General features: G+C 36.1%; 1 protein-coding gene across 1 annotated transcript; it reads right to left on the reverse strand.

Annotated features, from left to right (window-relative positions):
• Nucleotides 1-1,505: 1,505 nt before the first annotated feature.
• LOC121419388 (tubulin-folding cofactor B-like) lies at nt 1,506-14,974 on the reverse strand. Its single transcript, XM_041613842.1, has 6 exons — nt 14,752-14,974; nt 8,950-9,093; nt 8,469-8,568; nt 7,808-8,011; nt 2,366-2,438; nt 1,506-1,770 (listed from the first exon to the last, which is right to left on the reverse strand). The coding sequence occupies exons 1-6, from the start codon at nt 14,869-14,871 to the stop codon at nt 1,656-1,658; spliced, it is 756 nt and encodes a 251-aa protein (XP_041469776.1). The 5' UTR covers nt 14,872-14,974; the 3' UTR covers nt 1,506-1,655.
• Between the last annotated feature and the right edge of the window lie 62 nt (nt 14,975-15,036).

The following is a 15,036-nucleotide window of genomic DNA, read 5'->3' on the forward strand; positions in this document are numbered from 1 at the left end:
GATAAATCCGATCAACCTCAACTGTATGAAAATTTGCAAACTGTCCTTTGTAAACGGAGAAGCACACTGAATTTTTAAGAAAATTACATTTGCATGAAAATGTGTAATATCTAGAATATATTTTGATTTTACATGCACTATATATGCTGGTGTTGCTGGCTTTCCATATTGCGATTGATTGGATCAAATGCAATTCTTTGACATTGATGGCTTGCCATGGTTAAGATTGATCAGATTACTTGCAAATCTTTGTGAAACAGGGCCCAGTTGCTCTCTTAATGAAACTCTAATTTGGTCCAATCAGTGGGCCTCTGCAGCTTTATGTTTGATCAAGTAAATCCCCTTTAACTCATATATTTTAAAGGCAGTAGACAGGATTCAAGATTTCACAAAAATTGAAGCAGGATGAAAAATGACTTTTAAAGACAAGTTCAAACAGCATCATACCTCGCTTGAATCACTTATAATTTATGCAATCCTGCATAACATAATATGTTATCATTACCCTTCTCCGTCCTTAAAACGTCGAGCACCTGATGAGGAAGATGGTCCCAATTTTTATAGTCTTTGGTGGAGATGGAACCTTCAACCTCCCATTCATGTCGTGAATGCTCTACCACTGACCCACCACGCCTTTCTTTCAATGGTTTTGATATCAATTTTTCAGTCTGTTGTCCCAATATTTTATGTTCATCTCAAGCTCAATCCATAGCATTCTAGATCCATTTCGATTGAAATAAAGCTCCAATTTACATTATTTTATAGGGTACCTGTAAGTACCTAGGCAAGTATTCAATTCAATACTTTTCGCCAGAATTTTAAGTATATACTCGGTATACTGCTCAATCAAAATGCTGAACATTCTTTGCTATTTAATTGCCATTTTGTCTAAGTATTTTACTTAAAAGTGTACAGCTTACAAATGAACGAATGCATAATCAACTTTGCTATGCACAGATCGATACAAGCATTGCACATTATTTGGCTCAGATGTCATGAAGTCAATGTTTATTAGAAGTTTGCTTGATAAGGTGAAATTCTTACGGGTGATCTGAATAAGCATATTGCTTAGCCAGGTAAAATGCTAAATAATTTACTGATTTTTAATACTTTGAATTTAATATCAGCCCTAGTTGGAGAGTAGCCAGGTGTGAATTGATGCCAGTTTCCTATTGGAATAATAATAATTAACAGTTCTTGTATAGTGCATACCACAATTATCAATAACGTCTCTATGCGCTTCTAAAGGACTGGGATATTATTACCCCAGCTGTAGCTTAGCAGCCGTAATTACTAAGATTACAGCGCACACGCATTTCAAGGAATAAATTCCTGCCAGGTACCAATTCACCTCACCTGGGTTGAGTGCAGCACAATGTGGATAAATTTCTTGACGAAGGAAATTACACCATGGCTGGGATTCGAACACACGACCCTCTGTTTCAATGTGGAGACTAATCTACTGGGCCACAACGCTCCACAATTTTAACACATGACCCTCTGATTACAAAGCTACAGAGTTCAAACCATTTCAAAACATTACTTCGACACTACATTTACATACATGTATGTGCAAATGAGAATACCATTTATTTGAAGGATAATCTATAAGTTCACCAAATCTATGCCAATATACAAGAGCAACGATGGCAGTGTTACATTTCATCCAGATCCAGGTCCTCTTCAGGAAAGTCACCTGTCGTCACATATTCAGGTTTTACAAAGCCACCATACTTAGGAGGGCATTCAAAGTATCTCTTACCACCAACACTGAAAAATGAAACAAAGAAAATAATTTAATATAAAAAACAAAGAAAAGGAAAGCAGAAGTCAAAATAACTGGCATTGGATATTTGAGGAACTTATCCAAACTGAAATTGTATACTTGATGGAATCAAAAGAACAGAACTGAGCACCATACATGTACAAATAAAATATATAAATATAACGAAACTCTCAAAATGCAAGCAATGTTGTAAAATGTACTTGTGAATAATGTCTGCAATTTAGATAAGTAGTTTATAGATATAAATTTGAAAAGAAAAATAGATTCTTTACTGCACAGTCAAAATGCATTCCTTCACCAATGCCAATCCAAAAATACATTAATAAAAAAGGCTTCAATTTTTTTTTCTTCCAAAAATGAGTTTCGAGTTTTAACCTCAAAATCTAATAAGACCATCTTCACTCAAGAGTTTGAAATTGTTTTGTCTGATGAAATGTGAGGATAAGTGATGAAAAGGCATTTGCTGGATTCATGCAGGGAAAGAAAGATATGGCTATGACTGCATAACATAAAAGCTGATCATCTTGTTAATAAATGGGGGTAATAATCTGATTTTCTATCAGGATATATAAGACTTACCTGCCATCATTCTTGCCTAGAGGTTCATCATATTGTACACCAACCCAGAAGCCAGGTTTGAAGTCTGTCTTCCCTATAAACACAAACAATGGCATGGCTCATATTACAATTGGAGTTTAGATTTGTTTTCGAAGGGAGAGGACGTGTTTTTGCTTTGCTCTGAATATTGTCAACAAATAGCCGAAAGCACATGGAAATGACAGTTAAATTTTAGATCGTATGAAAGCTGATCGGACACCAGAGACAGTGATGTGATTTTTAGTGTTTGACTCTTGAAGACTGCGACGTTATCGTCGGTAAGAACATTAATTTTCGTCAACTTAAATATTCAATATTGTTTGAAAATCAACATCACGCGTGAGATACTAACGCGCATCACTAAGACGCACATGACTTTACGCTAAAATAAGGCATCTTTGAAGCGCAACATCCATCTCCATCCATCTCATCTAAATCAGGTCGGGTCATTGTGACGTCATCGATAAACAGAGTATGCCAGGGCCTAAGAAAAATCAATCCATAACGTTCGAAGATTTCATTGAAATCAAGTCTGAACTTCAAAAACAAAACTCTGACATCACAACTCAATGAAATAAAATCTGGTCAAGATGAGCTTCGAAAATCTGCTGAGTTCTTTAGCGATAAAGTGGATGAGCTCACCTGCGAGGTGAAAGGACTGAGTAGTGAGAATGCTTCCATGAAGAGAGAAAATGAGCAACTGAAAGCAAAGATGACGGCACTTGAACACCAGGTGAATGACTTGGATCAATATCATAGAAGGATAATAATAATAATACACAACATTTATAAAGTGCTTTATACATAATGTTTCAAAGCGCAAGAGGATCAACTTAGAAGTGGCAGGCGTTCCTGAGAAGGAAGGTGAGAATGTGAGAGAGGCTGTCCTTCACGTCATAAAGAAAATTTCACCAGAGGTATCCAACGTCGACATTGATGTGACACATCGACTTGGTCAGAGGAGAGAAGATGGTCCAGCCAGACCAATCATCGTTCAATTCACAACCAGGAGGATGAAGGATACTCTATACTCAGGCCGTAAAAAACTGAGGGAAACATCAACCCGTCAACTGGGATTCTCAAGAGATGAAGGAAAGGTGTTCCTCAACGAAAATCTAGCCCCAGCCAAGAAGTCTCTCCTGAAGAAAGCGAATGACGAGAGGAAGAAGGCGGGATACAACTTCTTATGGACAACGAATGGCACCATTCTGGTGAGGAAGAGCTTGAATGTTCCACTGGTTGCTATTCATTGAGAAGAGGATCTGAACAAAATTAAGTAAAACTCTCTTACGCATATATTGTTGATGTTTTATGTAAATAATGATTGACTTTGATATGATTACGAATATTTCAAACGATTCCAATGATTTTATTTATGATATTGGTGTTAATAATGATGAACTTAAAATTGATTTAGATCCAAACGATGAGGCTTCGAGTGTCATATTTTCAAACTACTACACTCAGGCTTCAGCCAAAAACATTTTCAAAGGTTTACCTTCTTCCTGCTTGTCTATTTTGCATCTTAATATCAGAAGCCTAAACAAGAATTTTGAGCAATTTCGTTTATTTTTAGATAACTCAGGTGTTTCCCAAAATACAGTAATAGGTTTAACTGAGACATGGCTGTCAGATAAATATATTAATATGAATGCACTCCCAGGTTATGATATACTTACAAATAATCGTGTTGATAAAATTGGTGGTGGTGTTGCAATTTTTGTGCCAAGTCAATTTAAGTATGTTATTATTGAAGAAATGAATTTAATGAATGAAACTGCAGAAACTTTATTCATTGAAATTAGTGATCGTGATAACAAAAAAACTGTATTGGGAGTTGTTTTTAAGCCCCCTTGCAGCAATAGTGCTGATTTTCTAGAAACTTTAAATAATTTACTACATTATCATTTTGTTCAAAACAAAAGATGTATCATAATGGGAGACTTTAATTATGACCTGTTAGCGAGTGATACTAATATTTTAGCAAATGACTTTTTAGAGACATTCCTTTCTGCCTCCTTTTTGCCACTTATTTCTAGACCCACTAGAATTACTAATACTTCCGCAACTCTGATTGACAATTTTTTCTCCAATATTCGTTTAGAATTTAAAGCTGGTATAATTATCTCAGACATGTCTGATCATTTCCCAATTTTCATGTATTGTTCTAATCAATATCAGCCAAACAACTTTCCCAATTATGTACCTAAGAGGCGTGTATATAGTGATCTAAATATATCTCGTTTGAAACAGAGTTTACAAGAAACTTGGGATGATGTATAAAGTACAGAATGTGTTGACGAGTCCTACGAAACATTTATTGATATCTTCATGAGTCATGTTAATGAAAATATCCCTTTTGCAAAGCCCAAGTCTAAAAATTATAAAAGATCACCTAGATTACCTTGGATAACGAATTCAATTCTTCATTCGATAAATAAAAAAAATTGATTATACTATAAATATATATCAAGATTAACTGAGAATACTCGGAGCCAATATACCAATTATAAGAATATACTAACAGGGGTCATCCGTACTGCTAAAAAGGCATATTACAATGTTCAATTTAATCAATGCAAGAATGATCTTAAAAAAACATGGAAATTGATCAATTCTACCATCAATAATGGACCAAAGTTTTCAAAGATAACCAAGCTTATGCATAATGATTCTATTATTGAAGATGGCAAATATTTTCAATAATTATTTTTCACAAATTGGATTTGAGCTCTCTAGAAGTATACCAACAAATTCCCATTCATTTCATCAATATCTGGGAGATAGAAATCAAAATTCTATGTTTTTTTCTCCTACGAACGCACAGGAGATAATTAAAATTATATCTAGCCTAAAATCAAATAAAAGTGCAGGTTTCCATAATATTGATAACATCCTTTTACAGAAAACTATGAATTATATAATTGACCCTCTTATTTATATATTCAATTTGTCATTATCATCGGGAATTATTCCAAAATCAATGAAAATTTCTAAGATAATATCAGTCTTCAAAAAGGGTGATAGTTCTTTAGCAAGTAACTACAGACCCATTTCATTGCTTACAAACTTATCTAAAATTCTTGAAAAATTGGTTCACATACGAACCATAGGTTTTTTTAAAAAGCACAACATCCTATCCGATACTCAATTTGGTTTCCAAGAAAAGAGTAGCACTTCCCATGCAATACTTTCTTTAGTTCAAACAGTTGCCAAAGCTTATGACAAGTCTTCGAATACGATTGGTATGTTCTTAGATTTTTCATTTGATCATAATATTCTCCTTTATAAACTTTCTCATTATGGAATTAGAGGGGAACCACTAAAGTGGTTCAAGAATTATCTAACCGGGTGTTCACAGTTTGTTTCACTTGATGGTAATATTTCTGAACGTAAACCTGTTCTTTGTGGAGTTCCACAGGGCAGCATTCTTGGCCTACTTTTGTTCATTACTTATATAAATGATATTGATATGTCATCAAGATTGCTTCAATTTATACTTTTCGCTGATGACTCTAATATATTTCTGTCGCACCCCGACCCAGATCAATTGATGCAAATATTCAATGACGAACTAAAAAATGTTTCTAATTGGATAACAGCTAACAAACTTTCTCTTAACCTAGCAAAAACTAGCTACATGCTATTTAGCAACAAGATTACGACTGTACCAAAAGACGTAATTTTAAATGATACTGGTATTCAAAGAGTGCGATCAACTAAATTTTTGGGACTGATCATTGACGATAAACTTCCTTGGAAAACACATATTGATAATATTTGTAAAATCATTGCTCGCAATATTGGTGTCATTAGAAAATTAAGTCACTTCTTACCCCATTATATTTTGTTATCATTATATTCAACGTTAATTTTACCTTATCTGAATTACGGAGTTGTTGCATGGGGTAGCGCAGCGAATTCTCAAATTAATAGACTTTTTATATTACAAAAAAGAGCGATTCGTATTATTAGTCATGCAGATTTCAGGGCACATACAAATATTCTGTTTTTGAAAAATAAAGTCTTGAAGGTAAAAGATTTATATTCTTTTCAACTCGGACAGTTAAAGTACAAGTTTATTACTAAACAATTACCGTTACCGTTTGATAATATGTTTGTAAAAAATGATACAATTCATAAGCACTTCACTTGCCAGGCGAGTTCCTTTCATTTACCTCTGAATAGAACATCGTTTGCACAGAAGACATTTGTTTTTACTGGTCCAAAATTATGGAATTCTTTTTTAAAGGAAATTATACAATGTAATTCAATACAAAATTTCAAAGGAAACTTAAATTTCATATTAAATTATCGGGTTTTTTTTCCACAAAGTTATGTAACTCAGAACTTAATATGTAAATGTGTTTGTTAATTTCTCTTTGGATATATATGTTTAATCGTTTTATGATTTCTGTATACAGTGTATACTGATTCATTAATTTTTATTTTTATTTATTTTTATTCTTGTTTATTTTTTATTCATTGTATATATGTATTGTTTATTTCTTTATTTTATCTTATTCTTATTCATAAAATGTATTTATGAAAGGGGGCCTTCACCCTACAAGCTCTGCTTTTTAGTTGGTCTCCTTCTCTTTCGATTTCATAGTATTATTGTATTATAGAAATGCTTTATATATCATATTTTGTAAATATGTATATTGAACTATCATTGTAAATGTAAAAAGATTGAAAGAGAAAATAAATGAATTGAAATTCATCAACAGCTACAAGATACTGAGAATTTCGCAGATTTTATAAGTGTAAAGTGAAATTTCTTTTTTTTTTTTTTTTTTTTAAATAGATATTTGATTTACATGACTTTTGATCCCGGACTTCATGTACACTCTGATGTCTCCATGGAAAGCTAGTCTACTGACCATGTTTCGATCCTAATTCAAATTTAAGTCAAGAATTCCAGTAGAATATTGCAAGTTAATTTACAATGTGACCTGATTGAACCATTAAGTTAAACCATGACTTTTGATCTCTTTGAACTAATATACACTCCAGTGCTCTGTTTACAATGGCAATTGGTCAAAGCTCTGCCCCCCTCCCCTCTTCTCAGTCACTCTGCTACCTTTGCAATGTCTCTCTTCAGGGGCATGTTTCACAAAGATTAAATTGTAACTTAAGCCAACGTGCTCATTATGTAATCTGATTGATGTATATGCAGTAGTGTGCATGATCTGACTATTGCTGAGATGTACTATATACCACATGCAACTGACATCTAAGTGCAACTGTAATTCACACTTAACTCTTGGTGAAACACCCCATAAGTCTGCATCCATGCAACACTGATAACATCAATAGTAATCTTGCATTATTTTAAGTTGAAAGCCATGATACACATAGACTAAAATACACTTGAGCTTAAAACATTCAATAACCTTTCACAAGAAACAGCTTTATATTTACCAACAAATTTGACAGTTCCTCTTTTAGTGGGTGGTGCATTAGGTACAGCAACTTCACATCTTGATTCCACTGTAATAGCATTAGCAAGTCTTTCTTCTTCTGCTGCTTTCTCTTCTTTCTCTGCATCTATCCTTGCTTGTTCCTCAGGACTCACCTCCTTGAATTGTCCCATCTTCATTTTCTTCTTGAATGCTCGCACAGAATCTGTTTCACCCATTATTTGGGAAGAAATAGTCAATGAACTATATTCTCACTCCCTTTTCAATATAACACGTGCATTTTTTACGTTGTAATGCTATACATGTACTTAGGTGTGAAAAACAGAGGGTTACAATTATGGAATAAGAATTTCTAGACGCAGAACCTGCCAGGTAAAAGCAAATATTGTAATTAAAATCATGAAACTTGAACAATAATACAGGTATGTTAAGTCAGTTTTCTCACTGGGCTTGTGAAGTAGCCACAACATGGTAACACCCCAAATGTGCTGAACAATATAAAACTTGACAAAGCCTGAAATGGGTCAGGGTATGACATTAGACAAGGCCTGTAATCTGACAACTTTGCAAACCATTCAGCAAACTACACATCTACTCGCTCTTTGCTAAAGAAAACTTGAGCATTGGTAGCATTCTATATTCAGTCCCGGGACTATACTTGCCTGCTCTTTTATCGTATTCATCTTGAGAAATCTCAAATTTCTCCACCTTTGAGACATCTTCAAATTCCCCTGCAGCTCTGTTGGTATCCCTATTGATTACCTGTATGTAAAGATAAATTAGATTCAATAAAAAATAAGATTTGATATGGATATTTAATAACCCAATAACAATTTTCAAGAGTTTTTTTAAGGGTTGGAACAAAATCATGATTTTTCTAACTTTATTATACAAATTTCAAAGTTGAACATTATTTTATAAATGTTTTTCATGCACTTTAAGCTCTAAAACAAAAAAAGATTGAATAATTTAGAAAATTGATTGATTTTAGAAGAAACGCTTATGATGTACTTAGTGTTGTTGAAATGTTGATTATTTTTCATAAATTACCTCCTTTATTAGACCATTACTATGAAATGGCCATACATATACACCTGTGTAATCAAAGCAAATAAGCTAAATATAAAACAAAATCAAACTCACATGAATCCTCATTCCATCTTCTACTGGGTAAGATCCTAACAAAGCATCATCATTATTGATAGGTCCAACTAACTTTCCTTCTGATGTATAGAGCTCTAGATCTGTAGCTGCTGCATTGCATCCCGTTATCAACTCAAATTTACCCTGAAAATAATACAAAATGTAACATTCATAACAAGCATTACCTTTAATACTTAGCTCTAAATGACTGGAGGATTGATGTCAACTGAGCAAATGTCATGTGTGTTTGTGATAGCATCAACCAAATGTAGTATGTCTTCTAGGGTCTATCACTCTACAAGAAGGACTATAAAATCATGACAATGACTCAGAGCCAGACAGTGTCGAGAAATTGGACTGAGGCTCTCTGTGTGGCATGTAAACCCAGTTGTTATGTGTCCGGATATGCATGACAGATTGTGTGTCTGGATAACTGATTTTCAGTAGATCAAGGCATAGCTAGACTGTTTGAAGAGCTTGACATTAGCAGTGACCTGGGCCAACCAAAAATGAGATTCGGGCCACCAAAATTCTGTAAAAGCTAACACTTGGTGGCCCAGTTGGCAAGGCTACGTAAGTTTTGATAAATAGTAATATTTTCTATTGTTTTAGAAACTTAGGGTCACTAAATTTGCTTTGTGGGCCAACAAAATTGTGAAATTGATGATTTTGGTAGACCAATCAAGCCACCAAGAATTTTTTAGTGTGAAGCCTTGCTATTTTGAAAAATTAAGAAGCAAACTTTATCAATTTTAGTATGGCAAGTTCCCCAAAGTCTGCGCAGTCCCCTTGTCTGTGCATATGCCTATCTGTGTTATAAGAAGATATGCCAAAAACCCAAACTTTACACATGCATTACATAGCGCAAATATTCATTACAAAATCTGTAAAATGGTGGAAAAATAATGAATTTTGGGCATTTCATTAGGCGGCCTCTAAATGCAGCATTTCTCATCAAAATCCCTGAATCTCGTACAAAGTGAATGGGTGCGCAGACATTGGGCACCATTTTTTGTTCAATCTGAAAATGACTGCCCATGTTTTTTTTTGCAGTACTTATTATGCAAAGTTCAAGACAAAAGAGTTGAATACCACCACTCTACCAGGATGGTACTGGAAGTAGTAAAACATTGACAGAATCAGATCAGATGTAGGGAAATCAAGTGCACTATTGAAATATTTTTCTAGTGTCTGTACTAAAGATCCTGATAAACCTCTCCCATCTGTTCACATCATGATATGGGGGGGGGGGCACTCACATACATTGGTGGTACGGGGACGTGTCGCTTTTATGACCTAAATTTCTGTTCTCTAGATACCCTGAATGACAAAAGTTCAGTTCAGAAGCTGCCCAGCCCCGCTCGCAAGACCCCCTTACGAGACATCTCAGTTCCCCAGCCCTGTATATTGTCAAGCGCAGGCACCACATGCAAGAGGATGAACGTACGGCTTCGCAACTCCCTACACATAACTAGTAGCCGCTCCATGCATGGCTAGTGCATGCCCGGGGGGGGGGGACCAAAAAAGAAGTAGGTATGTGCCGCAGGCGAGACAAAAAACGGAGGCCTTGGAGCGGGCTTATTGTAAAAAGGAGGGACCTCGAAACTACAAATGTTTGTGAAAACGGGGGTCCTTGGAACGGGTCGCCTGCGAGTGCGTATGCATCCCTATGGAACGTGCATGCAGCTAGCTCGGCGGCACAGGCGCCGGGTGCGTTAGCACAGAGACGATGGTCGGACAGCGCTCTGCGGCCGCTTTTCACCAAAATTGCAGCTCATCGTAGCAGATCAATGTGGCCGGAACGGCGTAACGGGAAATATGCGAAGCTTTGGAGCGGATTTCTTTGTTCTTTTTATCAATAAGACAAAAATGCTATGCCTTGGAACAGAAATTTGAGTGTAAAAATGGGGGTCCCCTCCGCGGCACATACCCACTATGCATTCCATACTGAGTGCCCCCCCTTCCCCGGAGCATGCACAGCGCTATACCAAGTTACCAACAGTGCCGCAATCCTGTTTCGTAGACCCTGTTTTTCACAACACGCGGTGTATATTTAGTTCCCAAGACCCCGTACTTAACCTTTTTAGTCAGTTCCTTAGACCCCCATTTCAGAGTTTTGTGAGGCACACTCCCATCAACAAATAATTTGAATTCTTCATATTTTAGACACAATTGTTATTACTGAAGAATGTGTATTAAAGAAATTAGAGAATTTTAATATATCGAAATCACCAGGTCCAGATGGGTTGCATAACTTGCATCTCCGTGTCTCGCGTGAACTGGCACCTGTTCTTGCAAAATCTTTGATTATTATTTACTCAAACTCTCTTGCATTTATAAGGCATAGTACCAAATGTGTGGAAAAAAGCCAATGATAGTGCCGTATTCAAAAAGGGTGATCATAAACTCCTTTCAAACTACAGACCAATAAGTCTTACATGTAATGAAATGTAAAATCATGGAGTCTATCCTGAGGGATAAAATAAATGAGCAACAATCTTCTCAGTGCAAAACAAATTGAATTTGTATTAGGTCGATCTACAATGTTGCAAATATTCAATGTTCTAGATGAGTGGACAAATATGTTGAAAGTTGGTAATGCAGTTGAGGTCATCTACCTAGACTCCATGAAGGCCTTTGATAAGGTCCCACACCAGAGACTTTTAGCTAAAAAGTTGAGGGATTTGGCATATCTTACATTGACAAGTGGGTACCATACCATGCATGACCCAAAAAACATGCAAAAAGAATGTCTTTTTTCAAGATAGGGCTCGTTTCGTACGTAACGTAATAAGGGTGTCAAAAACAATTCTCTTATCTTTGCATTCTGTTAACTTCCTTGCAAACTACATGAAAATATACAAGAGGTAGGGGGCTATTGTAACTTAATGATGAATGCGATATTTCTCGGTCAACAATAATAATTTCTTGCTGCATACCGCAAGAACATCATGTTTACAAAAGGAGACATTCCAAAGACGTTATAACAACGGATTGGTAGAATTTTCAGCAATTGAAAATTGGCAATCGAGATGATTAATTTTTTCAGAGAAAATATGACTCTTAGAGCCATGTGTTTTAGCACAGTAGCATACAAACATAAGCGTTGGTGGTGCAAAGGAAAGTACCCCACAAGTCAGCGATGCGCTTATTTATTTGTTTGGATGGGACGCTTCTATTGGTTGGCTGAAACATATAAAAGTTTGATGATTGGTTGATGATAAAATATTATTAGGCATGTCAGAGATAAAATAGGGGATGTCCTTACAGAGATAAGACAATTTTCAGAATACCGATTTAAAAAAATTTTGGCGAGCTGTTATCTTACAAGAAAAGTTAAGACAATTTTCAGAATACCACCTTTTGTTTTACCATAAGTAACGGTGTATTAACCGCACCCGTGTATTAACCGCACCCCAACTTTGGAGTAAAAAAAAAAAAAAAAAAAAATTTCTCACATTTACATGCATATTTGAGGTACGAAGAAACAAAATCTAAGTTTTTTAAGATTTCAAAGTATCCAAAAAGATTACCGGTATGCAGATATATGCTGTTCTTGATCAATTCATCTACAAATGTTAGAAAGAAAGAACGGTCCCGACAATATTGGCAACTTACACACTCGCTCACCTCACAGTCACAGTGTACACACACAGCACTGCCATTACATTGCAAACTACGATACAGTACAAGTCATGCCAGTACATCTTATCAAATTATGATCTGTGTCTTTCCCAGGCCCAGCGTAGGAGGAAGAAACATTCACATTTCTTGCATCACAATCTCACAATCACTTTCAGAAATTTGATGTCTTAGCATGAATTTTGGATACGGGATTATAGGAAGGTTCAAGAAACAAAGAAATTGGCATTTTTTCCATTTGTTTTTTACGGCTTCTTGCCGTCTCTCTCGTGCGTGGTTTACATGGTATCTTGTGAAAAGCAAACAGGAAGGAAAAAAAACAAGCTGGCGCGAAACGGGACTTTGAATAGCGCCAGCTTAAGTCGCACTATAACCACATTACAACGCAATCTCTAAGCTCACTCAACTCTCGCTCAGCGGTGACAAAATATTACCGAGTATGCTTGGCGTCTCTTTAAATTCGCCAGGGAACTTCACTACTTTGAATCGAGAATAAAGTCAAAATTAGTGTCATGAAGGTGGGTGCGTTTGTTATGGACAACATTTAATTAATATTGCAATAATCGCTTCCCATTATCCGCGGCTCATACCCCTCTAAACGACATTGCCTGGGCGGCTACGCCCGGCCACTCGATGTGTTGTGAACTGGCAGACATCGTACATGTACGGGAGGGGTTACGGCGGGCTGGCTCAGACCCGTCACCGTGTATAAACCGCACCCCCGACTTTTGCTTCTGCCCCGCCGAGAAAAAGGTGCAGTTAATACACCGTTACTTACGGTAATATTCAGTACTATAGTACAGGCACATGGCCAATATTGGAGACTGTCTCCAATGTGGGAGATTATCTCTAAGTCCAATATCAGAGACTTTTGTAAAGAATTTGGGTATCCAATTTCAGAGACAGTCTCCAGTTTTGGGGATCAATTTCCTTTGTTTACATTTGCTGCAAAAGGATTACCTTGGCGGAAAATAAAAATGTGATAAGCAGATTCCTCATGAAAATTTACCCCTTTTCACTGTGACCGTCTACTTTAAAAATTCACCGTCTACTTTTGTTATGATAAGGATTTTTGTTGTCAATCACAAACGAAACAAATGGGCTTCTGACCTCAGTGAGACAAAATTTTGGGTGGAAAAAATCATGTTTTTGTTGGTGTTGTTTCTTTTGTCCTTTTGCAAAGCAAGTCTCCAATGTGGGAGATTGTCTTCCCTATTGCACTTGTTCACTGCTACCACCCTGCCTGTGGGGAATCTACAGATAGGACTATGGTATGCCAATGTTGCACAGAGCACACACTTTAAAAATCATTGAAATATCACTTTTGTGACCAAAATTACTAATTTCCATACAGTTGCAATTTATTTTTCATTCGTAACTTGGGAATAATTTTTGTATTCACCAGAGCACTCAAAAACTTGAATTTGGGGCATATTTTTGTGTACGCCCTCTTTTGGTGAAAAGTAATATGGCAAGAAAATTTTTATTTTTTGATCTCTATTTTTAATTAAGAAAAAAATGATTTAAAGAATCAAATTTAAATAAGAGCCAAGATGTAGGAAAAATAGGTGTAATGAAAACTGTCAGTGTAAAAAAATCAAGCATTTGCCCCAAAGAAAAAGAGAAAATAAGCCAAACATTGCCACCCTTATTTTGCCACACAAGGATACATAACTGAGAACAAGGTTATATTATAACCTTGTTCATTGAATGAGTGCCCTATTGGGGAGAGTCTCCCATATTGGCCATGCGCCTCTACTGATTATTCTTCTTCTTCTGGAAACAGTACAGTCCACCGTCTGGTGTATTGTCGTACTGGTGAAGTGCAGCGTGCAAGTGTATGTACAGTACATTGTCATTATCAGATAAAAAAATTGCTTAAGTTACAGTGTGCAAGTACAAACAAAAAAATTTTGGGAGAGTTAGATCTATAAACTGAAGATGACATACAACTGAACTACTGAATTCATATTTTTTTGTGTGTGATTCAAAGACAAAACAGAAGAATTCCAATGTCAATGAAATTGTATCTTTTTTTTCTAAAAATGTCCGGACACCCAACCTCCCAGCATACGTCGTGACTGAACTCCACGCCCACGGGGCGGGGCTCTGGCCCGACGACTGGCGTCAGAGCCCCCCGCTCGCGCTCAGTGAACTTACCTTCAGCTCAGCAATGGTAATACTTTTCGGAAATCGCTTTTCTGATGCAAATGACGTCAATGAGTTCGAGATTTGCACGTTGACATAACTGGCCGTTACCACGGAGTAATCACCCGCCATATTTTTAAACTACGATAGAGAAAATTGATTAATAAATAAGAAACTGTAGTGTAATGTCAGACAGGAGAAATTGGTTCCTCTTGATGAAGCTCAATAACACAACTCTGTGGTACGTGTCATGTACGTACGTACCGTGTGTGCCATGTGCCATTGAGCTTCATCATG

Source organism: Lytechinus variegatus, chromosome 7 (assembly GCF_018143015.1).
Source record: "Lytechinus variegatus isolate NC3 chromosome 7, Lvar_3.0, whole genome shotgun sequence".
NCBI classification, from domain to species: Eukaryota; Metazoa; Echinodermata; class Echinoidea; order Temnopleuroida; family Toxopneustidae; genus Lytechinus; species Lytechinus variegatus.